Consider the following 27,400-nt stretch of genomic DNA (forward strand, 5'->3'; position numbering starts at 1 on the left):
ATAGTTAGTAGATGTAGATAGTATATGTAGTTAGTATATATAGTTAGTAGATGTAGATAGTATATGTAGTTAGTATATGTAGTTAGTATATATAGTTAGTAGATGTAGATAGTATATGTAGTTAGTATATATAGTTAGTAGATGTAGATAGTATATATAGTTAGTATATGTAGTTAGTATATATAGTTAGTAGATGTAGATAGTATATGTAGTTAGTATATATAGTTAGTAGATGTAGTTAGTAGATGTAGATAGTATATGTAGTTAGTATATATAGTTCGTAGATGTAGATAGTATATGTAGATAGTATATATAGTTCGTAGATGTAGATAGTATATGTAGTTAGTATATATAGTTAGTAGATGTAGATAGTATATGTAGTTAGTAGATGTAGATAGTAGATGTAGTTAGTAGATGTAGATAGTATATGTAGTTAGTATATATAGTTAGTAGATGTAGATAGTATATGTAGTTAGTATATATAGTTAGTAGATGTAGATAGTAGATGTAGTTAGTATATATAGTTAGTAGATGTAGATAGTATATGTAGTTAGTATATATAGTTAGTAGATGTAGATGTAGTTAGTATATGTAGATAGTATATGTAGTTAGTAGATGTAGATAGTAGATGTAGTTAGTAGATGTAGATAGTATATGTAGTTAGTATATATAGTTAGTAGATGTAGATAGTATATGTAGTTAGTATATATAGTTAGTAGATGTAGATGTAGTTAGTATATGTAGATAGTATATGTAGTTAGTAGATGTAGATAGTAGATGTAGTTAGTAGATGTAGATAGTATATGTAGTTAGTATATATAGTTAGTAGATGTAGATAGTATATGTAGTTAGTATATGTAGTTAGTAGATGTAGATAGTATATGTAGTTAGTATATATAGTTAGTAGATGTAGATGTAGTTAGTATATATAGTTAGTAGATGTAGATAGTATATGTAGTTAGTATATATAGTTAGTAGATGTAGATGTAGTTAGTATATGTAGATAGTATATATAGTTAGTATATATAGTTAGTAGATGTAGATAGTATATGTAGTTAGTATATATAGTTAGTAGATGTAGATAGTATATGTAGTTAGTATATATAGTTAGTAGATGTAGATGTAGTTAGTATATGTAGATAGTATATATAGTTAGTATATATAGTTAGTATATGTAGTTAGTATATATAGTTAGTAGATGTAGTTAGTAGATGTAGATAGTATATGTAGTTAGTATATATAGTTCGTAGATGTAGATAGTATATGTAGTTAGTATATATAGTTAGTAGATGTAGTTAGTATATGTAGTTATTAGACATAGATAGTATATGTACTTAGTATATATAGTTAGTAGATAGTATATATAGTTCGTATATATAGTTAGTATATGTAGATAGTATATATAGTTAGTAGATGTAGTTAGTATATGTAGATAGTATATGTAGTTAGTATATGTAGTTTGTAGATGTAGTTATTAGACATAGATAGTATATGTACTTAGTATATATAGTTAGTAGATAGTATATATAGTTCGTATATATAGTTAGTATATGTAGATAGTATATATAGTTAGTAGATGTAGTTAGTATATGTAGTTTGTAGATGTAGTTATTAGACATAGATAGTATATGTACTTAGTATATATAGTTAGTAGATAGTATATATAGTTCGTATATATAGTTAGTATATGTAGATAGTATATATAGTTAGTATATGTAGTTAGTATATATAGTTAGTATATGTAGATAGTATATATAGTTAGTATATGTAGTTAGTATATATAGTTAGTAGATGTAGATAGTATATATAGTTAGTATATGTAGATAGTATATATAGTTAGTATATGTAGTTAGTATGTGTAGTTAGTATATGTAGATAGTAGATGTAGTTAGTATATGTAGTTAGTAGATGTAGTTTGTAGATGTAGATAGTATATATAGTTAGTATATGTAGTTAGTATGTGTAGTTAGTATATGTAGTTAGTATATATAGTTTGTAGATGTAGTTAGTGTATGTAGATAGTGTATATAGTTAGTAGATGTAGATAGTATGTGTAGTTAGTATATGTAGTTAGTATATATAGTTTGTAGATAGTATATATAGTTAGTATATATAGTTAGTAGATGTAGATAGTATGTGTAGTTAGTATATAGAGTTAGTAGATGTAGTTAGTATATATAGTTAGTATATATAGTTAGTAGATGTATATATAGTTAGTAGATGTAGATAGTATGTGTAGTTAGTATATAGAGTTAGTAGATGTAGATAGTATATATAGTTAGTATATATATAGTTAGTAGATGTAGTTAGTATATATAGTTAGTAGATGTAGACAGTATATGTAGATGTAGTTAGTATATGTAGATAGTATGTGTAGTTAGTATATGTAGATAGTATGTGTAGTTAGTATATATAGTTAGTAGATGTAGATGTAGTTAGTATATGTAGTTAGTATATGTAGATAGTATATATAGTTAGTATATGTAGTTAGTATATAGAGTTAGTAGATGTAGTTAGTATATATAGTTAGTATATATAGTTAGTAGATGTATATATAGTTAGTAGATGTAGATAGTATGTGTAGTTAGTATATAGAGTTAGTAGATGTAGATAGTATATATAGTTAGTATATATATAGTTAGTAGATGTAGTTAGTATATATAGTTAGTAGATGTAGACAGTATATGTAGATGTAGTTAGTATATGTAGATAGTATGTGTAGTTAGTATATGTAGATAGTATGTGTAGTTAGTATATATAGTTAGTAGATGTAGATGTAGTTAGTATATGTAGTTAGTATATGTAGATAGTATATATAGTTAGTATATGTAGTTAGTATATGTAGATAGTATATATAGTTAGTATATGTAGTTTGTATATTTTGTTAGTAGATATAGATGTAGTTAGTATATATAGCTATTAGATGTAGTTAGTATATATAGTTAGTAGATGTAGTTAGTATATGTAGTTAGTATATATAGTTAGTAGATGTAGATAGTAGATGTAGTTAGTATATATAGTTAGTAGATGTAGACAGTATATGTAGATGTAGTTAGTATATGTAGATAGTATGTGTAGTTAGTATATGTAGATAGTATGTGTAGTTAGTATATATAGTTAGTAGATGTAGATGTAGTTAGTATATGTAGTTAGTATATGTAGATAGTATATATAGTTAGTATATGTAGTTAGTATATGTAGATAGTATATATAGTTAGTATATGTAGTTTGTATATTTTGTTAGTAGATATAGATGTAGTTAGTATATATAGCTATTAGATGTAGTTAGTATATATAGTTAGTAGATGTAGTTAGTATATGTAGTTTGTAGATGTAGTTATTAGACATAGATAGTATATGTACTTAGTATATATAGTTAGTAGATGTATATATAGTTAGTAGATGTAGATGTTGTTAGGTACCCTCCTGTAGGTTTTAACTCCAACCCTCATCTTGCACACCTGCATCTAATAATCAATCAGGTTAATTACAGTTGGAGTTAAAACCTATAGGATGGTAGCTCTCCAAGAACAGGGTCAGAGTTAAAACCTACAGGATGGTAGCTCTCCAGGAACAGGGTTGGAGTTAACCTATAGGAGGGTAGCTCTCCAGGAACAGGGTTGGAGTTAACCTATAGGAGGGTAGCTCTCCAGGAACAGGGTTGGAGTTAACCTATAGGAGGGTAGCTCTCCAGGAACAGGGTTGGAGTTAACCTATAGGAGGGTAGCTCTCCAGGAACAGGGTTGGAGTTAACCTATAGGAGGGTAGCTCTCCAGGAACAGGGTTGGAGTTAACCTATAGGAGGGCAGCTCTCCAGGAACAGGGTTGGAGTTAACCTATAGGAGGGTAGCTCTCCAGGAACAGGGTTGGAGTTAACCTATAGGAGGGTAGCTCTCCAGGAACAGGGTTGGAGTTAACCTATAGGAGGGTAGCTCTCCAGGAACAGGGTTGGAGTTAAAACCTACAGGGGGGTAGCTCTCCAGGAACAGGGTTGGAGTTAACCTATAGGAGGGTAGCTCTCCAGGAACAGGGTTGGAGTTAACCTATAGGAGGGTAGCTCTTCAGGAACAGGGTTGGATTTAAAGTGATATTATTCCGAGGATTCTCCCAGCCTTTAATAACCCTGTGTGTTCCCTGTAAGATTCCCCCCTGAAGGCGGTCCAGTTGTTTCATCTGTAGTCTCTAATGTTGACCACCCTGTGTGTTCCCTGTAGGATTCTCCCCTGAAGGTGGTCCAGTTGTTTCATCTGTAGTCTCTAATGTTGACCACCCTGTGTGTTCCCTGTAGGATTCTCCCCTGAAGGTGGTCCAGTTGTTTCATCTGTAGTCTCTAATGTTGACCACCCTGTGTGTTCCCTGTAGGATTCTCCCCTGAAGGCGGTCCAGATGCTGTGGGTGAACTTGATAATGGACACCTTTGCATCACTGGCCCTGGCGACGGAGCCCCCCACCGAGGCCCTGCTGATGAGGAAGCCGTACGGACGCAACAAACCGCTGATCTCCAGCACCATGACCAAGAACATCCTGGGACATGGCATCTATCAGCTGGTCATCATCTTCTCCCTGTTGTTCGTCGGTAAAGAGATTCTTTCTTTTTAAAGTCCTCTCCTATTTGTTGTTCATTGGATAAAGAGTGGAAAGGTAGCTGAAATAGTATCTCAAGACTGCTAGACCATCCCTTGGCCACAGTGTACTGTCCTCCTGGCTAGCACTGTTGTGGTTAAAACACCTTGGTTTTATTAAAGGGGGAAGTTCAGGATTTTACAACTTGATGTTAGATGGTTCCTCTCCGTAAAACTGGTCTATGAGTCATGAGAAACTGTAATACGTGGTTCATGTTTCTTTAAACAGACAAACATCAGATAACTTTCGCCACCTCTAGCTCCAAATCAATGGGAGTGATAGGTGAGTTCTTTGACATCAACAAGACGGTATCCCTCTCTCGATCTCCCTCTCTCTCTCTCTCCCTCTCTCTCTCTCTCTCTCTCAGGTGAGCAGATATTTGACATAGACAGTGGTCGTCACGCTCCGCTCCACTCCCCTCCGTCAGAACACTACACCATCATTTTCAACACCTTCGTCCTCATGCAGCTTTTCAACGAGATCAACGCCAGGAAGATCCACGGAGAGAGGAACGTCTTCGACGGAATCTTCAGGAACCCTATCTTCTGTTCCATCGTCTTTGGAACCTTTGCCATCCAGGTAGGAACCTTTGACATCCAGGTAGGAACCTTTGCCATCCAGGTAGGAACCTTTGCCATCCAGGTAGGAACCTTTGCCATCCAGGCAGGAACCTTCGCCATCCAGGTAGGAACCTTTGACATCCAGGTAGGAACCTTTGCCATCCAGGTAGGAACCTTTGCCATCCAGGCAGGAACCTTCGCCATCCAGGTAGGAACCTTTGCCATCCAGGTAGGAACCTTTGCCATCCAGGCAGGAACCTTCGCCATCCAGGTAGGAACCTTTGCCATCCAGGTAGGAACCTTTGCCATCCAGGTAGGAACCTTCGCCATCCAGGTAGGAACCTTTGCCATCCAGGTAGGAACCTTTGACATCCAGGTAGGAACCTTTGCCATCCAGGTAGGAACCTTTGCCATCCAGGTAGGAACCTTTGACATCCAGGTAGGAACCTTTGACATCCAGGTAGGAACCTTTGACATCCAGGTAGGAACCTTTGCCATCCAGGTAGGAACCTTTGACATCCAGGTAGGAACCTTTGCCATCCAGGTAGGAACCTTTGCCATCCAGGTAGGAACCTTTGACATCCAGGTAGGAACCTTTGCCATCCAGGTAGGAACCTTTGCCATCCAGATAGGAACCTTTGCCATCCAGGTAGGAACCTTTGCCATCCAGGTAGGAACCTTTGCCATCCAGGTAGGAACCTTCGCCATCCAGGTAGGAACCTTCGCCATCCAGGTAGGAACCTTCGCCATCCAGGTAGGAACGTTCGCCATCCAGGTAGGAACCTTCGCCATCCAGGTAGGAACCTTCGCCATCCAGGTAGGAACCTTCGCCATCCAAGTAGGAACCTTTGACATCCAGGTAGGAACCTTTGCCATCCAGGCAGGAACCTTCGCCATCCAGGTAGGAACCTTCGCCATCCAGGTAGGAACCTTCGCCATCCAGGTAGGAACCTTTGCCATCCAGGTAGGAACCTTTGCCATCCAGGTAGGAACCTTTGCCATCCAGGTAGGAACCTTTGACATCCAGGTAGGAACCTTTGCCATCCAGGTAGGAACCTTTGCCATCCAGGTAGGAACCTTTGCCATCCAGGTAGGAACCTTCGCCATCCAGGTAGGAACGTTTGCCATCCTGGTAGGAACCTTCGCCATCCAGGTAGGAACCTTCGCCATCCAGGTAGGAACGTTTGCCATCCAGGTAGGAACCTTTGCCATCCAGGTAGGAACCTTTGCCATCCAGGTAGGAACCTTCGCCATCCAGGTAGCACCCTTTGCCATTCCAGGTAGGATGTGTGTATGTTGTGAGGTATCATACAGTTTCATAATACAGATTCCTATCTGTGTGTTTACAGATTGTGATTGTGCAGTTTGGAGGGAAACCGTTCAGTTGTACTCCTCTGGATTTGGAAAAGTGGGGATGGTGCACCTTCCTGGGTCTAGGAGAGTTGGTCTGGGGACAGGTAAACACACCTTTACATACCTGGGTCTAGGAGAGTTGGTCTGGGGACAGGTAAACACACCTTTACATACCTGGGTCTAGGAGAGTTGGTCTGGGGACAGGTAAACACACCTTTACATACCTGGGTCTAGGAGAGTTGGTCTGGGGACAGGTAAACACACCTTTACATACCTGGGTCTAGGAGAGTTGGTCTGGGGACAGGTAAACACACCTTTACATACCTGGGTCTAGGAGAGTTGGTCTGGGGACAGGTAAACACACCTTTACATACCTGGGTCTAGGAGAGTTGGTCTGGGGACAGGTAAACACACCTTTACATACCTGGGTCTAGGAGAGTTGGTCTGGGGACAGGTAAACACACCTTTACATACCTGGGTCTAGGAGAGTTGGTCTGGGGACAGGTAAACACACCTTTACATACCTGGGTCTAGGAGAGTTGGTCTGGGGACAGGTAAACACACCTTTACATACCTGGGTCTAGGAGAGTTGGTCTGGGGGCAGGTAAACACACCTTTACATACCTGGGTCTAGGAGAGTTGGTCTGGGGACAGGTAAACACACCTTTACATACCTGGGTCTAGGAGAGTTGGTCTGGGGACAGGTAAACACACCTTTACATACCTGGGTCTAGGAGAGTTGGTCTGGGGACAGGTAAACACACCTTTACATACCTGGGTCTAGGAGAGTTGGTCTGGGGACAGGTAAACACACCTTTACATACCTGGGTCTAGGAGAGTTGGTCTGGGGACAGGTAAACACACCTTTACATACCTGGGTCTAGGAGAGTTGGTCTGGGGACAGGTAAACACACCTTTACATACCTGGGTCTAGGAGAGTTGGTCTGGGGACAGGTAAACACACCTTTACATACCTGGGTCTAGGAGAGTTGGTCTGGGGGCAGGTAAACACACCTTTACATACCTGGGTCTAGGAGAGTTGGTCTGGGGACAGGTAAACACACCTTTACATACCTGGGTCTAGGAGAGTTGGTCTGGGGACAGGTAAACACACCTTTACATACCTGGGTCTAGGAGAGTTGGTCTGGGGGCAGGTAAACACACCTTTACATACCTGGGTCTAGGAGAGTTGGTCTGGGGACAGGTAAACACACCTTTACATACCTGGGTCTAGGAGAGTTGGTCTGGGGACAGGTAAACACACCTTTACATACCTGGGTCTAGGAGAGTTGGTCTGGGGACAGGTAAACACACCTTTACATACCTGGGTCTAGGAGAGTTGGTCTGGGGACAGGTAAACACACCTTTACATACCTGGGTCTAGGAGAGTTGGTCTGGGGACAGGTAAACACACCTTTACATACCTGGGTCTAGGAGAGTTGGTCTGGGGACAGGTAAACACACCTTTACATACCTGGGTCTAGGAGCGTTGGTCTGGGGACAGGTAAACACACCTTTACATACCTGGGTCTAGGAGAGTTGGTCTGGGGACAGGTAAACACACCTTTACATACCTGGGTCTAGGAGAGTTGGTCTGGGGACAGGTAAACACACCTTTACATACCTGGGTCTAGGAGAGTTGGTCTGGGGACAGGTAAACACACCTTTACATACCTGGGTCTAGGAGAGTTGGTCTGGGGACAGGTAAACACACCTTTACATACCTGGGTCTAGGAGAGTTGGTCTGGGGGCAGGTAAACACACCTTTACATACCTGGGTCTAGGAGAGTTGGTCTGGGGACAGGTAAACACACCTTTACATACCTGGGTCTAGGAGAGTTGGTCTGGGGACAGGTAAACACACCTTTACATACCTGGGTCTAGGAGAGTTGGTCTGGGGACAGGTAAACACACCTTTACATACCTGGGTCTAGGAGAGTTGGTCTGGGGACAGGTAAACACACCTTTACATACCTTGACTCACCTTGACATATGTTGACATGCCTCTAAACATACCTTGACATACGTTGACATGCCTCTACATACTCTTAAAACAAAAACTGACAAATTGTATTATGTTTTTATTAAAGTAAAATATATATATATTCATATATTGCTGAGTTCTTTAATAAGTTCCTTCTGAAAAAACGTGAAGAATCAAATACATTTCCACCTCTCTTTGGGAGAGAATCATGTCTTCCCCTCCCTTTGTTTTCCCTCCCTGTGCCTCCCCTCCCTTTGTCCCCCCCCCCCCAGGTGATCGCCACTATCCCTAACAGCAAGCTGCGGTTCCTGCGAGGGGCGGGTCAGCTGACCAAGAAGAACGAGATGCCTGGGGACGAGGACATGAACGAGGACAACGAGGAGATCGACCACGCGGAGAGGGAGCTGCGACGCGGACAGGTCCTCTGGTTCAGGGGGCTCAACCGCATTCAGACTCAGGTGAGGAACCAATCACAAGCTGTGGGAGCGAAAGAGGAACCAATGAAAAGATGTGGGAGGGAAAGATAAACCAATGACAAGCTGTGGGAGCGTAAGAGGAACCAATGACAAGCTGTGGGAGGGAAAGATAAACCAATGACAAACCATCGGGGGTGACAGACCGATGACAAGCTATGGGAGGTGACAGACCAATGAGAAGCTATGGGAGGGGACAGACCAATGACAAGCTACGGGAGGTGACAGACCGAGAACACTGTAAAATAAAATGTACAGAGTACATTGAGAAAATACTATTGTCATGAAATTCCATACACCGACTACACTGTGAGTTTGGATGATGATATTGCAGTTACTTGAACGTCATTAAAATGTGTATTATAGTAATAGTAGTAATATTGGAGTATCTCTTGGATAAGTATTAGGAACTGAAATGTTTATCTTGTAGGTAGTTGTTGCACTAACCCTGGGCTTTAGACACTTTACATAAAGGACGTACAGTACGTGCTCAGTATGTGTACAGTCTCTCAATGAGGAGTACCCCAAGGATCCGTAGTGGGACCTTTATTATTCCGTCTATATATACAGTACCAGTCAAAAGTTTGGACACACCTACTCATTCAAGGATTTTTATTTATTTGTACTATTTTCTACATTGTAGAATAATAGTGAACACATCAAAACTATGAAATAACACACAAGGAATCATGTAGTAGCCCCCAACAAGTGTTAAACAAATCAAAATATATTTTAGATTTCAGATTCTTCAAAGTAGCCACCCTTTACCTTGATGACACCTTTGCACACTCATGGAATTCTCTCAACCAGCTTCACCTGGAATGCTTTTCCGACTGTCTTGAAGGAATTCCCACATATGCTGAGCACTTGTTGCCTGCTTTTCCTTCACTCTGCGGTCCAACTCATCCAAAACCATCTCAATTGGGTTGAGGTCGGGTCACCTGATGCAGCACTCCATCACTCACCTTCTTGGTCAAATAGCCCTTATACAGCCTGGAGGTGTGTTAGGTCAGTGTCCTGTTGAAAAATAAATGATAGTCCCACTAAGCGCAAACCAGATTGGATGGTGTATCACTGCAGAATGTTTTTGTAGCCATGCTGGTTATGTGGGCCTTGAATTCTAAATAAATCACTGACAGTGTCACCAGCAAAGCACCCATCACACCTCCTCTTCCATGCTTCACGATGGGAACAACACATGCGGAGATCATCTGTTCACCTACTCTGCGTCTTACAAAGACATGGCGGTTGGAACCAAAAATCTAAAATTTTGAGTCATCAGACCAAAGGACAGATTTCCACCGGTCTAATGTCCATTGCTCGTGTTTCTTGGCCCAAGCAAGTCTCTTCTTATTATTGGTGTCCTTTAGTAGTGGTTTCTTTGCTGCAATCCATGAAGGCCTGATTCACACAGTCTCCTCTGAACAGTTGATGTTGAGAAGTATATGTTACTTGAACTCTGTGAAACATTTATTTGGTCTGCAATTTCTGAGGCTGGTAACTCTAATGAACTTATCCTCTGCAGCAGAGGTAACTCTGGGTCTTCCTTTCCTGTGGCAGTCCTCATGAGAGCCATTTTAGCGCTTGATGGTTTTTGTGACTGCACTTGAAGAAACTTTAAAAGTTCTTAACATTTTTTGTATTGACTGACCTTCATGTCTTAAAGTAAGGATGGACCGTCATTTCTCTTTGCTTATTTGAGCTGTTCTTGCCATAATATGGACTTGGTATTTTATCAAATATGGCTATCTTCTGTATACCACCCCTACCTTGTCACAACACAACTGATTGGCTGAAACGCATTAAGAAGGAAAGAAATTCCACAAATTAACTTTTAAGAAGGCACACCTGTTTAAATTAAATGCATTCCAGGTGACTACCTCATGAAGCTGGTTGAGAGAATGCCAAGAGTGTGCAAAGCTGTCACCAAGGAAAAGGGTGGCTACTTTGAATAATCTCAAATATAAAACATATGTTGATTTGTTAAACACCACCCTCCTGTAGGTTTTAACTACAGCTCTCCAGGAACAGGGTAGGAGTTTAAACCTACAGGATGGTAGCTCTCCAGGAACAGGGTTGGAGCTATAACCTACAGGAGGGTATCTCTCCAGGAACAGGGTTGGAGCTATAACCTACAGGAGGGTATCTCTCCAGGAACAGGGTTGGAGCTATAACCTACAGGAGAGTATCTCTCCAGGAACAGGGTCGGAGTTGAAACCTACAGGAGGGTATCTCTCCAGGAACAGGGTTGGAGTTAAAACCTACAGGAGAGTATCTCTCCAGGAACAGTACATGTCAGAGAGACAGGTTCCCCATGGCTAAGACCAGGGATGCGCTTTGTCATGGCCTAGTCTGTCCGTCTGTCCTCCTACCATGTCCTGTCTGTCAAACATTGGGCCCTACACTGCGTTGGCATCACCTCAGTTTCATCTGATCAAAGCCCATTACTCTGAGCCAGTACCATTATCACTGTGATACACTAAAACTACCTGTCAGAGCGGCAGGTTCCCTGGGAGTGCTGTGCTGCCTCAGTCAACCTGTCTGACCTGTCTGTCTGTATGACCTGTCTGTCTGTCTGACCTGTCTGTCTGTCTGACCTGTCTGTCTGTCTGACCTGTCTGTCTGACCTGTCTGTCTGACCTGTCTGTCTGTCTGACCTGTCTGTCTGACCTGTCTGTCTGACCTGTCTGTCTGTCTGACCTGTCTGTCTGACCTGTCTGTCTGACCTGTTTGTCTGACCAGTCTGTCTGTCTGACCTGTTTGTCTGTCCTGTCTGTCTGTCTGACCAGTCTGTCTGTCTGACCTGTCTGTCTGTCTGACCAGTCTGTCTGTCTGACCTGTCTGTCTGTCTGACCTGTCTGTCTGTCTGACCAGTCTGTCTGTCTGACCTGTCTGTCTGTCTGACCTGTTTGTCTGACCTGTTTGTCTGTCCTGTCTGTCTGACCTGTCTGTCTGACCTGTCTGTCTGTCTGACCTGTTTGTCTGACCAGTCTGTCTGTCTGACCTGTCTGTCTGACCTGTCTGTCTGACCTGTCTGTCTGACCTGTCTGTCTGACCTGTCTGTCTGTCTGACCTGTTTGTCTGACCAGTCTGTCTGTCTGACCTGTCTGTCTGACCTGTTTGTCTGACCTGTCTGTCTGACCTGTTTGTCTGTCCTGTCTGTCTGACCAGTCTGTCTGTCTGACCTGTCTGTCTGACCTGTCTGTCTGACCTGTCTGTCTGACCTGTCTGTCTGACCTGTCTATGAGCGGCCTGTCTTGTGTTCTCCTCCTCCAGATCGATGTGGTGAACACGTTCAAGAGCGGCAGCTCCTATCAGGGCCAGCTACGGAGACAGTCCTCCACCACCAGTCAGAACCAGGATGTAACCAATGTTTCTAGTCCCAGTCACGTGTCCTTGTCCAATGCCCTTTCTCCTACCTCTCCCACTGGGCGTGAGTCACTGTCCTCTGCTTCTGTTAATTCAGGGATGTCGCCCAGTCTCTCAAATAGCCTAGAAGTATCCCGTTACAGTAACGTTGTACATTACAGTGGAGTCATTTAGTTTGGAGAGGCTTTGCTTTCTCCTGACTGACTTACAGAACAATCAGTGTATTCAACTTAAGTTTGTGAATGGTTCTGGTCAGGTTATGTAGACTGGATAAACTCTAAATGGTTCTGGTCAGGTTATGTAGACTGGATAAACTCTAAATGGTTCTGGTCAGGTTATGTAGACTGGATAAACTCTAAATGGTTCTGGTCAGGTTATGTAGACTGGATAAACTCTAAATGGTTCTGGTCAGGTTATGTAGACTGGATAAACTCTAAATGGTTCTGGTCAGGTTATGTAGACTGGATAAACTCTAAATGGTTCTGGTCAAGTTATGTAGACTGGATAAACTCTAAATGGTTCTGGTCAGGTTATGTAGACTGGATAAACTCTAAATGGTTCTGGTCAGGTTATGTAGACTGGATAAACTCTAAATGGTTCTGGTCAGGTTATGTAGACTGGATAAACTCTAAATGGTTCTGGTCAGGTTATGTAGACTGGATAAACTCTAAATGGTTCTGGTCAGGTTATGTAGACTGGATAAACTCTAAATGGTTCTGGTCAAGTTATGTAGACTGGATAAACTCTAAATGGTTCTGGTCAGGTTATGTAGACTGGATAAACTCTAAATGGTTCTGGTCAGGTTATGTAGACTGGATAAACTCTAAATGGTTCTGGTCAGGTTATGTAGACTGGATAAACTCTAAATGGTTCTGGTCAGGTTATGTAGACTGGATAAACTCTAAATGGTTCTGGTCAGGTTATGTAGACTGGATAAACTCTAAATGGTTCTGGTCAGGTTATGTAGACTGGATAAACTCTAAATGGTTCTGGTCAGGTTATGTAGACTGGATAAACTCTAAATGGTTCTGGTCAGGTTATGTAGACTGGATAAACTCTAAATGGTTCTGGTCAGGTTATGTAGACTGGATAAACTCTAAATGGTTCTGGTCAGGTTATGTAGACTGGATAAACTCTAAATGGTTCTGGTCAGGTTATGTAGACTGGATAAACTCTAAATGGTTCTGGTCAGGTTATGTAGACTGGATAAACTCTAAATGGTTCTGGTCAGGTTATGTAGACTGGATAAACTCTAAATGGTTCTGGTCAAGTTATGTAGACTGGATAAACTCTAAATGGTTCTGGTCAGGTAATGTAGACTGGATAAACTCTAAATGGTTCTGGTCAGGTTATGTAGACTGGATAAACTCTAAATGGTTCTGGTCAGGTTATGTAGACTGGATAAACTCTAAATGGTTCTGGTCAGGTTATGTAGACTGGATAAACTCTAAATGGTTCTGGTCAGGTTATGTAGACTGGATAAACTCTAAATGGTTCTGGTCAGGTTATGTAGACTGGATAAACTCTAAATGGTTCTGGTCAGGTTATGTAGACTGGATAAACTCTAAATGGTTCTGGTCAGGTTATGTAGACTGGATAAACTCTAAATGGTTCTGGTCAAGTTATGTAGACTGGATAAACTCTAAATGGTTCTGGTCAAGTTATGTAGACTGGATAAACTCTAAATGGTTCTGGTCAGGTTATGTAGACTGGATAAACTCTAAATGGTTCTGGTCAGGTTATGTAGACTGGATAAACTCTAAATGGTTCTGGTCAGGTTATGTAGACTGGATAAACTCTAAATGGTTCTGGTCAGGTTATGTAGACTGGATAAACTCTAAATGGTTCTGGTCAGGTTATGTAGACTGGATAAACTCTAAAGGTTTCTGTTTAATCAATACATTATGTATTCTAACATCTCTGTAGTAATTCGTTATTACTAGTAATTAGTTTCCACTAGTCAGGTTGCCAGATCTGTTTTGGTTTAAGGTATCTCTAGCTAACTGGTTGATAAATGACAGCTGGTTGATTGTTTAACGGATGGCATCTCTGAAGACAGTTTCTCCAGACTACCTTCTTTTCTATTCTTCATTTTCTTTTACACTTCTTGACATATTCTGTTCATCTCTGTGGCTCCCCCCAAGAGAGTTATTGTCTCATTGTTACATGTCTTTGTTTTCCCAGAGTGCTAAGAGTGGAATGAGGCTACCGCCCACGGCGTGAATTTCAGGTTGTGAGTTTTCGTCCATTGTTTGACAAACTTTGATGTTAAAATGAATTCAACCACACACAAAAAACCTCACCGGGCTGGGTAAACATTCAAGTATAAGCCAATGGTATAATTTCTTACTGTGCTGTTTCAGCCAATGGTGTCATCCGTTATTTACAGGGGGGGGAACTGGATGCTGGTTTTCTCTTCTCGTTACAGCTGAGAAGACAAGACGGAAGTAGGAGGCAGAGATTCGCCTCTCTCGCTCTCTCTTTCCTGTGTCCAGTCGCTCTCATGGTCCTGTCTTCTCTGTTCTGTCATCTTTATGTAACTCGGTGGGCCTGTAGCTAGTGTCCCATTCTTTCTGGTCTTTATGTACCTCAGAGGGCCTGTAGCCCGTGTCCCATCCCGTCTCGTGGCTTCACGCTGTTTGGTTTGATCTGAGTTTATGTACTGTACGTTATGCTGATATGACTGACTGTTGCCACAGTGTTGACCTTTTTCATCACTCATGGAGAACGGTCCGATTTCTTTGACTGTTTCGTTCCCCCCCCCCCTCCACTTTACCTCCTTTTGAGCCCAAAAATCAAGGAGAGTACCCCAGAATACTCAGTCAATCCGAAAAATGTTAGTTCCGACAATATTGGTCTGGTAAGACGTAGATGAAACTATAACCATTTCCTAAAAACAGCAGCTGAGAAACACATACTTTTTTTTCAAGAATGTTTAAAGTTTCATGCTTCTATCATTAAATGTGGAAAATAATTCCCCTCACATATAATTTACTTTTTATACATCAGTGGTACAGCATTCCTCTTACAAGTTCTGGTTAACATAATAGACATCTGAATCGAAAGGGATTGTAGTAGATGACATGAAGCATTTACACTTGCTGGCCAGTTTATTAGGTACACCCATCTAATACCGGGTTGGACCCCCCCCTCCGCCCCCTTTTCCTCCAGAACTGCCTGAATTCTTCGGGGTATTCTACAAGGTGTCGGAAACGTTCCACAGGGATGTGGGTCCATGCTGACGCGATGACATCACACAGTTGCAGCAGATTGGACGGTGGTACATGCATGCTGCTAACAGCCCGTTCCATCTCATCCCATTGTGCTCTATGGGGTTGAGGTCTGGAGGTCTGACCAGGACACTCTAGTAAACTGAACCCGCTGTCATGTTCCAGGCCATGTTTTTCCACTCCTCAATTGTCCAGTGTTGGTGATGGCGTTGCCCACTGGAGCCGCTGCTTCCTGTTCTTACCTGATAGGAGTGGAACCCTGGTGTGGTCATCTGCTGCAAATAGCCAATCAGTAACGAAGACCGACGAGTTGTGTGTTCCGAGATGTCGTTCTGCACACCACCGTTGGACTGTGCCGTTTCGTGGTCCAACCTGTTAGCAGGATTCTTGCCGTTTCATCTGAGCTGTTTCATCGCCCACAGGGCTGACTGGATGTTTATCGTTTTCCTTCTCCGTAGACGCCCGTGTGTGAAAAGGCCAGGAAGGAGGACGTTTGTTAGATACTGGATCTGACGTGCTTGGCACCGTCCGGCATCTGGCGTTCCATCATACAGTAACTGAATGTCTGGATGCCCGTTCGCTTTATATAACGAGCCACGACCACCTGGCTGTAGAAGGGATCTATTTTCGCGACCGGGGTGGTGTACCTAATAAACTGTGCCGGTGAATGTATTTGAATTCAATACTGACCATTCAGAACCGTTAATTTAATGCACCTATTAATTAACCAGTGAAAGTGAAATAAATATTTTTAAGAAGCAAAACATATTTACAAAATAATTTAGAAAAATATATTTTCAATTTAATCCATTTATGTAATTCATATATTATACGTGTGTTACACATCAACAATGGTACTATAACATAATGCTTTTATGTGTATTTTTTTCCAATAAAAAAACATTAAAAACAACAGGAACAAAACAAGCACTACTTTGGGGCTTATACTTGACTGTTTACTCAGACGTGCATGGAGTTGAGCTCAGAGAAACAGACCTCTGGCAGTAAAACCTAGCCGTGTTGTACAGCTATGTGTCTGTGTGCCTGTGTTCTGTTCATCACCGCGTGGTCCCTGTTGCATGTTTCACGTTGTCATGTTCGTTGTCTGGTTAGTTTGGTTGGCCGTTGAAGCTTGTGGTCTGGTCTGCTTTCATTGTGTTGTTTTGCCACTCACTGTGATCCTTTCCCAGCACCCCCCCCCCCCTGTCTCCTCATATCTCCTTCAAAAAAACCTGGACATTCCTCCTTTATTTCCAACTATGTCCACATTTATCCATTCACAGTCTCTGTGAATGTCCTACCCATCACTCCCTGTCCTTGTATGGTCCGTCTCTCTTCCAACCTCCTACAATGGTTCTGAAGTACAAACTTTTCCTCCTACCATTACTGACCTCCGACCTCCAGAGGTCTTCAACTTGCATGATTTTGTATTTCTGTGTGCAGTTTATTAATGTGACTTACCTCTACAGGTGTATCTCACATTGGATCATTTCTTTATTAATGTGACTTACCTCTACAGGTGTATCTCACATTGGATCATTTCTTTATTAATGTGACTTACCTCTACAGGTGTATCTCACATTGGATCATTTCTTTATTAACGTGACTTACATCTACAGGTGTATCTCACATTGGATCATTTCTTTATTAATGTGACTTACATCTACAGGTGTATCTCACATTGGATCATTTCTTTATTAATGTGACTTACATCTACAGGTGTATCTCACATTGGATCATTTCTTTATTAATGTGACTTACCTCTACAGGTGTATCTCACATTGGATCATTTCTTTATTAACGTGACTTACCTCTACAGGTGTATCTCACATTGGATCATTTCTTTATTAATGTGACTTACCTCTACAGGTGTATCTCACATTGGATCATTTCATTATTAACATGACTTACCTCTACAGGTGTATCTCACATTGGATCGTTTCTTTATTAACGTGACTTACCTCTACAGGTGTATCTCACATTGGATCATTTCTTTATTAATGTGACTTACCTCTACAGGTGTATCTCACATTGGATCATTTCTTTATTAATGTGACTTACCTCTACAAAGGTGTATCGCACATTCGGATCATCACACTCGTATATGATATTTACATCGACCAAGTGTTTAAACTCCACCAACGTGACTACATCATCAATTCCAGGACAACGGAGCTGAGTAACTAAAACTATTTCTACCATGAGCTGTTCCAATTCGGATGACAATGGGAATGTAATTGATATTTATTTACTGATCTGATTAAAATGGCCTTTTACCAAATATAGCCTTATAAATCAGTGTGAACCAGTGATGCAAGGCAAGGTCAATAACAACCTATTATTAACGTGTCTTATCTCTAGGTATATCGTGTCTGATCTCAAGAATTATATTGTGTCTTAACTCTATAGGTATATTGTGCCTAATCCCTATAGGTATATTGTGTCTTAGGTATATCCTGTCTTAGGTATATTGTGTCTTATTTCCATAGGTATATCGTGTCTTATCTCTATAGGTATATTGTGTCTTATCTCTATAGGTATATAGTTTCTTATCTCTATAGGTATAACGTGTCTTATCTCAAGAGGTATATCGTGTCTTATCTCTATAGGTATATTGTGTCTTATCTCTATAGGTATATATTGTCTTATCTCTATAGGTATATTGTGCCTTATCTCTATAGGTATATTGTGTCTTATCTCTATAGGTATATTGTGTCTTATCTCTATAGGTATATTTTGTCTTAACTCTATGGGTATATCATGTCTTATCTCTATAGGTATATAGTTTCTTATCTCTATAGGTATATCGTGTCTTATCTCTATAGGTATATCGTGTCTTATCTCTATAGGTATATAGTTTCTTATCTCTATTGGTATATTGTGTCTTATCTCAAGAGGTATATTGTGTCTTAACTCTATAGGTATATAGTTTCTTATCTCTATAGGTATATTGTGTCTTATCTCTATAGGTATATTGTGTCTTATCTCTATAGGTATATTGTGTCTTAACTCTATGGGTATATCATGTCTTATCTCTATAGGTATATAGTTTCTTATCTCTATAGGTATATCGTGTCTTATCTCTATAGGTATATCGTGTCTTATCTCTATAGGTATATAGTTTCTTATCTCTATTGGTATATTGTGTCTTAACTCTATAGGTATATAGTTTCTTATCTCTATAGGTATATTGTGTCTTATCTCTATAGGTATATAGTTTCTTATCTCTATTGGTATATTGAGTCTTATCTCAAGAGGTATATTGTGTCTTAACTCTATAGGTATATTGTGTCTTAACTCTATAGGTATATATTGTATTATCTCTATAGGTATAACGTGTCTTATCTCTATGGGTATATCGTGTCTTATCTCTATAGGTATATATTGTATTATCTCTATAGGTATATTGTGTCTTAACTCTATGGATATATTGTGTCTTATCTCTATAGGTATATAGTTTCTTATCTCTATTGGTATATCGTGTCTTATCTCAAGAGGTATATTGTGTCTTAACTCTATAGGTATATTGTGTCTTATCTATATAGGTATATTGTGTCTTATCTCTTTATGTATATCGTGTCTTATCTCTACAGGTATATTGTGTCTTATCTCTTTAGGTATATCGTGTCTTATCTCTATAGGTAGATAGTGTCTTATCTCTATAGATATAACGTGTCTTATCTCAATAGGTATATCGTGTCTTATGTATATCATGTCTTATCTCTATAGGTATATTGTGTCTTATCTCTATAGGTATGTAGTGTCTTAGGTATATTGTGTCTTATCTCTATAGGTATGTAGTGTCTTAGGTATATTGTGTGTTATCTCTATGGGTATAACGTGACTTATCTCTATAGGTGTACCGGCCTTATCTCTATAGGTATATCGTGTCTTAACTCTATATGTATATCGTGTCTTAACTCTATAGGTATATTGTGTCTTATCTCGAGGTATATCGTGTCTTATCTCAAGAGGTATATCATTTCTTATCTCTATATGTATATATTGTCTTATCTCTTTAGGTATATTGTGTCTTATCTCTACAGGTATATCATGTCGTATCTCTTTAGGTATATCGTGTCTTATCTCTATAGGTATATATTGTCTTATCTCTATAGATATAACGTGACTTATCTCCATAGGTATATCGTGTCTTATCTCTATAGGTATATCGTGTCTTATCTCGAGGTATATCATGTCTTATCTCTACAGGTATATTGTGTCTTATCTCTATAGGTAAAACGTGTCTTAACTCTATAGGTAAAACGTGACTTAACTCTATAGGTATAACCTCTATAGGAATATTGTGTCTTAGGTATATCGTGTTGAATCTATATAGGTATAATGTGTCGTATAGCTATAATGTGTCTTATCTCTATAGGTATATCACACGTTGGGTCCTGGTTTATACATACAATGAGCGTTACCTTAATCTTGTGTTTTTTCCTATGACCTACTGTTTAGGTGCGCGTCAGATCAGTGAGTTGTTTACCATATTGTACTGTATTATACTGTATTATATCGTACTGTACCATATTATGCTGTACTGTACTGTGAAAGCAGACCACAGACTGCAGTTTCCTCTTCCTCCTCCTCCGCCTCCTCTTCCTCCTCCCTAACCCCCTCTGTCTTTATCTGACCATCTCTCAGAGGATTCTCTACCTCTCCCAGAGGCAATCCTTCCTGACGGTTCTTATTTGCTCTCCTGTGTTTACTCTCCCCCCCCTCCCTCCCTCTTCTCACCCTCCCTACCACAGATTCGCGTCGTGAACGCATTCCGCAGCTCCCTCTACGAAGGCCTTGAGAAACCAGACTCTAGACCGTCCATCCATAACTTCATGACCCACCCAGAGTTTAGGATAGAAGACACCACGCCTCACATCCCCCTGATAGACGACACTGACCTGGAAGAGGACCCTGCATTGAGGATGATCCCTCTGTCCCAGACAAGCAGCCAGCCCCAGTCCCCCAACAAGAACAACAACGCCGTCGACAGCGGCATCAACCTCACCATCGACACCACCAGTAAATCAGCTGCATCCTCAGGCCCAGCCAGCCCACTGCACAGTCTGGAGACCTCCCTCTAGTGGCCTGCAGCTGGCTGGTGGAGACCTCATCTGCAACCTTGGAGACACCAGCCCATTGCAGCCCTTGGAGACCTCTAGCAACACCTTCTGACAGCCTGGCTGGTGGAGACCTCCGTCTGCAATCTGGAGACCTTCTTCACTGCCATTTGGAGACCTTTCCCTACTGCAATATAGACCTTTCCCTACTGCAATATAGACCTTTCCCTACTGCAATATAGAGACCTTTCTATACTGCAATATAGAGAGCTTTCTCTACTGCAATATATAGACCTTTCCCTACTGCAATATAGAGACCTTTCTCTACTGCAATATAGAGACCTTTCTATACTGCAATATAGAGACCTTTCCATACTGCAATATAGAGAGCTTTCTCTACTGCAATATAGAGAGCTTTCTCTACTGCAATATAGAGACATTTCCCTACTGCAATATAGAGAGCTTTCTCTACTGCAATATAGAGACCTTTCCATACTGCAATATAGAGAGCTTTCTCTACTGCAATATAGAGAGCTTTCTCTACTGCAATATAGAGACCTTTCTCTACTGCAATATAGAGACCTTTCTCTACTGCAATATATAGACCTTTCCCTACTGCAATATAGAGACCTTTCTCTACTGCAATAAAGAGACCTTTCTATACTGCAATATAGAGACCTTTCCATACTGCAATATAGAGAGCTTTCTCTACTGCAATATAGAGAGCTTTCTCTACTGCAATATAGAGAGCTTTCTCTACTGCAATATAGAGACCTTTCCATACTGCAATATAGAGACCTTTCCATACTGCAATATAGAGAGCTTTCTCTACTGCAATATAGAGAGCTTTCTCTACTGCAATATAGAGACCTTTCTCTACTGCAATATAGAGAGCTTTCTCTACTGCAATATAGAGACCTTTCCCTACTGCAATATAGAGACCTTTCTCTACTGCAATATAGAGAGCTTTCTCTTGAGGCCTGGTGGAGATACCTACTGCAGCCTGGTGGAGATACCTACTGCAGCCTGGTGGAGATACCTACTGCAGCCTGGTGGAGATACCTACTGCAGCCTGGTGGAGATATCTACTGCAGCCTGGTGGCTCCCATACTGCAGGTTGGAGACCTTCCTCTAGCCTCAGTCTGTCTACCTGCAATCTCACCTCCTGTACCTGGAGAAAACATCATACCACACATACAATCAGAAAGCACAACAACGCCAACACACAGGACATGTGTGTGTACTGTATGTGTGTGTACTGTGTGTGTGTGTGTGCGCGCTGCTGACTGACTGAACCATGTTCCTAGCAGCAGTGAAGAGGAGGACCAGAAAGTGAGTGAAAAAACAACATAAACTACAACCCACTCCTCTCTCCGTCCGCACATTAACAACGACTGTTTCTCCTAATAGATTCAATTAAAAACATTTATTATTGCTCCTGCATGAATGTACATTATCCAATGTTTTTATTTAAATCGTTTTTTAATTTGATTGGGTGGATTGCTTCTTTAAGGCAGCTTCATCCGAGCGTTGTTCTGCGAGTTCTTTAACTGTAAAAATGTATTTGGTTTATAAACAATGAGACGTGTATCAAGGCCGTAGGACTCAACAAGCACAGCAGATTTACACCTGTTGGAAAAGAGGAACCCATAAATAAATAACATTTCTTAAACTTATGATATATATATATATATATATATATATATATATATATATATATATATATATATATATATATATATACAGAGTTTATCTTCATTTGTTGGCATGTTGCCTTGTTTCTGCTTCAATGGCTCTAACTACTTTAAACTTATTTATGTCCTTTAAGAGAATGTCATTGGTTTACAACACCCGTAGAAACTTCCTGGTTGATTTGTAGGGTTCCAAACCATTCAGCAGATGTAGTTGAAAAAAAAAAACTCAAGTTGTTTGAGTTCTCCTCATTGGTGTTTATAATATACAGTGTACTGGACTTGCCTGCTATCAAATACTGTAGATATTTTTTAGAGGATAACAAAAGAAAACCAAAATATTATGGGATGTAATAATTCATGTTAGTTAATATTATATGATTGTTGGGATGAACTTTGAACCTTTGTTTCCGAACAGAGTTGTTAATAAGACTAAAGGTTTTATTTATTTAATTACAATTTTTCTTATTTTTGTTATTTTTCGTTCAAAGCTTGAAATGTAACTTAAATTGAGACTTACTCTGAGCTGAGAGACCAAACAGGCCTTCTATAACGGACATGTCTCCTATATGAAAAACTGCTAGTTTTAAGGATTTTTACATTTTATTTTGTGTGACCATCAAAGGCTGCGATGGATTTATATTAGAAACTGCAAACTATATTTGGTTTATATGTATAGAAAAATCTAAAAGTTGTGTTGAAAATCTTGTGATATAATGTGTTGATTGATTGTTTTTTTTTTTTTGTTGATTTCTTGTTTTCCTTTAAAAAAAATAATAATAAAAAAAAAAACACACGGCGATCCAAAGCTATTGGCATTTTGAACGACTAAAAAAAAAACACAAAAAAAGTAGTGATGCTTCAACTCTTTATCAACAAAAAAAAAATGGGGGAAAAAAGAAAGAAATTTCCTCACTATCAGGATATGAATGAAATCCCTTTTAGATGTGCTTTTAGATGTGTTTTAAATATAAATAAAAATATATATATCCCATTTAGCAGACGCTTTTGTCCAAAGCGACTTACAAGTCGGCTGGGGCCACTACTTTTTTTTTTTTTTTTTTTTTACATATGGGTGGCCCCAGCGGGAATCGAACCCACGACGCTTGGCGTTGCAAGCGCCATGCTCTACCGACTGAGCCACACAGGTGTTTTAACCAAGCTTGTCTTCCTGCCTTCACCGAGTCAACTCTAGCATCTCAACACTATTCACTTAGTTGTTAGAACTATTTATTGTGCTTTAAAAAACAAACAAAGGATGTGGGAGATGACAAAAGAAGGCACACTTAACTTACTATATATCAAAAGGCACAGAGGCGTTCATAGCACACATTCTTGTGTTATTGTAATATTCCTACAACCAATTGGAGTCATTGAAAAGCATGATGTAATATGCTCAATATGCAAGTTGAACCAATCCCAATCGTTCTACTCTAAATGAATCCTGTGGCAATTATACCCTTGACCTGATTTCTCTTTTATTAAACCAATTCTGCCGGCGGATTAGGAGAGGGTGCACAAGCTTTCAACACTTGGCTCAGGCCTGTTGAACAAGGACTGTTGTTGTTGTTGTTGAAACAGCTCTATTTTCATTCAGAAATGGTCTATCTTGACTTCTGCAGTTGCTTTTAAAACCGCTTGATTTATTTATTATTATTTATTTTTTTCTCCTTCGGGTAAAACATTTTTATTTATTTATTTTTTACATCAAAAGATCTTCAGCCAACATTTTATTTTGTAATTTTTTTAACATCACATCTATACATTCAACTATACGTTCAGCTTTAAGGGGATGCAACAGTGTGTTCCATGTACATGTCTTCTAGGAGGAATGTCTTCTAAGAGGACATACACACAACGGTCCATCCGTCCAGGCCAGTGGGCTGTACTTTACTAAACTCTGCTTGTACTCTAAGCAATACCTCCATAGCAGAATTCATTAGTGATCAGGGGCCCCCGTATTCACAAAGCAACTCAGGTCTAGGATCAGCCGCCCCCCCCCTCAAACGGATACTGGATTACATCTCCTATTCTGAGACACTTTGTGAATATGGTCCCTGAGCCATTCTTGTCTCAACCAGACCACCAGACCCTGTGTTCATAACGTTTATCATAGTAGGAGATCTAGGATCAGTTTGACCTTTTTGGAAAATAGTGAATGAGATTATTATAGAAAAATGGGGGAGGGGGGGGGGGGGGGACCTGATCCTAGACCAGCAATCCTACTCTGAATATGGGCTCAGACCTCAGTCTGTTCATCATGTCAACAAACACACGCTTCACTAAACACATCCAACTAATGTTATAAATAATAATAATGATGCTACTAAGGAGGCCACTTCTTGCAATATGTCCCCTGCCTCTGTGTACTTTACCTAGCAGCATGCCATTTTGTGTTTTTTGTGGAGCAAAGAAAGCGTCAAAATGCCACCGGTGAAATGTTGCATTCTGGGCGATTTGATGGGTACAAATGTTTCTTTCCCGGCATCCTACATCTTGTTTTTATGAATTGTTTTATCTATACAATAATTGTAAATAAAGAACTCAATGTCTTTGTTAATTTAATACTATGCAAAAAGTCATGCTTTCTGATTGTAAACCCCCCCCCCTCCCCTCAAAAGGTAGTAAAAAAAAAAATGTGATGTCAATTATTTTCTAGCTTGACGAACGTTATACGAACTGTGACTCTTGTTGCTGCTTGGCTGTCCGTTGCCACAACGCCCAAGACAGGAGCAAGCGCAAGTGGAAAATAAATTAACAATGAAAAAAAGCACGAAATAAATTTCTAGAGCAGCATGAACCAGATTGGTGTTGTGACCCGTGTCGTGTGGTGATTGGTTCTCAGAATGGTGTTGTGACCTGTGTCGTGTGGTGATTGGTTCTCAGAATGGTGTTGTGACCCATGTCGTGTGGTGATTGGTTCTCAGAATGGTGTTGTGACCCGTGTCGTGTGGTGATTGGTTCTCAGAATGGTGTTGTGACCCGTGTCGTGTGTAATTGGTTCTCAGGTTGGTGTTGTGACCTGTGTCGTATGGTGATTGGTTCTCAGATTGGTGTTGTGACCTGTGTCGTGTGGTGATTGGTTCTCAGATTGGTGTTATGACCCGTGTCGTGTGGTGATTGGTTCTCAGAATGGTGTTGTGACCAGTGTTGTGTGGTGATTGGTTCTCAGATTGGTGTTATGACCTGAGTCGTGTGGAGTCTGTGTGGTGATTGGTTATCAGATTGGTGTTATGACCTGTGTTGTGTGGTGATTGGTTCTCAGATTGGTGTTATGACCTGTGTCGTGTGGAGTCTGTGTGGTGATTGGTTCTCAGATTGGTGTTATGACCTGTGTTGTGTGGTGATTGGTTCTCAGATTGGTGTTATGACCTGTGTCGTGTGGAGTCTGTGTGGTGATTGGTTCTCAGAACGGTGATTTGACCTGTGTCGTGTGGAGTCTGTGTTGTGATTGGTTCTCAGAATGGTGTTGTGACCCGTGTCGTGTGGTGATTGGTTCTCAGAATGGTGTTGTGACCTGTGTCGTGTGGTGATTGGTTCTCAGAATGGTGTTATGACCCGTGTCATGTGGTGATTGGTTCTCAGATTGGTGTTATGACCTGTGTCGTGTGGTGATTGGTTCTCAGATTGGTGTTGTGACCTGTGTCGTGTTGTGATTGGTTCTCAGAACGGTGTTGTGACCTGTGTCGTGTGGAGTCTGTGTTGTGATTGGTTCTCAGAATGGTGTTGTGACCCGTGTCGTGTGGTGATTGGTTCTCAAAACGGTGTTGTGACCCGTGTCGTGTGGTGATTGGTTCTCAGATTGGTGTTGTGACCCGTGTCGTGTGGTGATTGGTTCTCAGATTGGTGTTGTGACCCGTGTCGTGTGGTGATTGGTTCTCAGAATGGAGTTGTGACCCGTGTCGTGTGGTGATTGGTTCTCAGAATGGTGTTATGACCTGTGTCGTGTGGTGATTGGTTCTCAGAATGGTGTTGTGACCCGTGTCATGTGGTGATTGGTTCTCAGATTGGTGTTGTGACCCGTGTCGTGTGGTGATTGGTTCTCAGAATGGTGTTATGACCTGTGTTGTGTGGTGATTGGTTCTCAGAATGGTGTTGTGACCCGTGTCGTGTGGTGATTGGTTCTCAAAACGGTGTTGTGACCCGTGTCGTGTGGTGATTGGTTCTCAGATTGGTGTTGTGACCCGTGTCGTGTGGTGATTGGTTCTCAGATTGGTGTTATGACCTGTGTCGTGTGGTGATTGGTTCTCAGATTGGTGTTGTGACCCGTGTCGTGTGGTGATTGGTTCTCAGATTGGTGTTGTGACCCGTGTCGTATGGTGATTGGTTCTCAGAATGGTGTTGTGACCCGTGTCGTGTGGTGATTGGTTCTCAGATTGGTGTTGTGACCCGTGTCGTGTGGTGATTGGTTCTCAGAACGGTGTTGTGACCCGTGTCGTGTGGTGATTGGTTCTCAGAATGGTGTTATGACCCGTGTCGTGTGGTGATTGGTTCTCAGAATGGTGTTGTGATCCGTGTCGTGTGGTGATTGGTTCTCAGAATAGTGTTGTGACCCGTGTCGTGTTGTGATTGGTTCTCAGAACGGTGTTGTGACCTGTGTCGTGTGGTGATTGGTTCTCAGATTGGTGTTGTGACCTGTGTCGTGTTGTGATTGGTTCTCAGAATGGTGTTGTGACCTGTGTCGTGTGGAGTCTGTGTTGTGATTGGTTCTCAGAATGGTGTTGTGACCCGTGTCGTGTGGTGATTGGTTCTCAGATTGGTGTTGTGACCCGTGTCGTGTGGTGATTGGTTCTCAGAATGGTGTTGTGACCCGTGTCGTGTGGTGATTGGTTCTCAGATTGGTGTTGTGACCCATGTTGTGTGGTGATTGGTTCTCAGATTGGTGTTGTGACCCATGTCGTGTGGTGATTGGTTCTCAGAATGGTGTTGTGACCTGTGTCGTGTGGAGTCGGTGTGGTGATTTGTTATCAGATTGGTGTTATGACCTGTGTTGTGTGGTGATTGGTTCTCAGATTGGTGTTATGACCTGTGTCGTGTGGTGATTGATTCTCAGA

General features: G+C 40.8%; 1 protein-coding gene across 10 annotated transcripts in view; it reads left to right on the forward strand.

Annotated features, from left to right (window-relative positions):
- Positions 1-21,367, forward strand: part of atp2b2 (ATPase plasma membrane Ca2+ transporting 2) — a 215,511-nt gene extending 194,144 nt beyond the window's left edge. For 3 of the 10 annotated variants that reach the window (XM_064967440.1, XM_064967445.1, XM_064967446.1), the window contains 7 exons: positions 4,363-4,576; positions 4,991-5,202; positions 6,533-6,640; positions 8,793-8,978; positions 12,270-12,426; positions 14,547-14,592; positions 20,350-20,392. In XM_064967440.1, the coding sequence (XP_064823512.1) occupies positions 4,363-4,576; positions 4,991-5,202; positions 6,533-6,640; positions 8,793-8,978; positions 12,270-12,426; positions 14,547-14,554 (885 nt within the window). In that variant the 3' untranslated portion in view covers positions 14,555-14,592; positions 20,350-20,392. Of the gene's footprint in view, positions 1-4,362; positions 4,577-4,990; positions 5,203-6,532; positions 6,641-8,792; positions 8,979-12,269; positions 12,427-14,546; positions 14,596-20,349 lie in introns of all 10 variants that reach the window. The other 7 variants (XM_064967438.1, XM_064967439.1, XM_064967444.1 and 4 more) reach the window with 6 other exon arrangements.
- The last annotated feature ends 6,033 nt before the right edge of the window (positions 21,368-27,400 follow it).

The sequence above is a fragment of the Oncorhynchus masou genome, chromosome 6 (genome assembly GCF_036934945.1).
Source record: "Oncorhynchus masou masou isolate Uvic2021 chromosome 6, UVic_Omas_1.1, whole genome shotgun sequence".
Classification (NCBI taxonomy): Eukaryota; Metazoa; Chordata; class Actinopteri; order Salmoniformes; family Salmonidae; genus Oncorhynchus; species Oncorhynchus masou.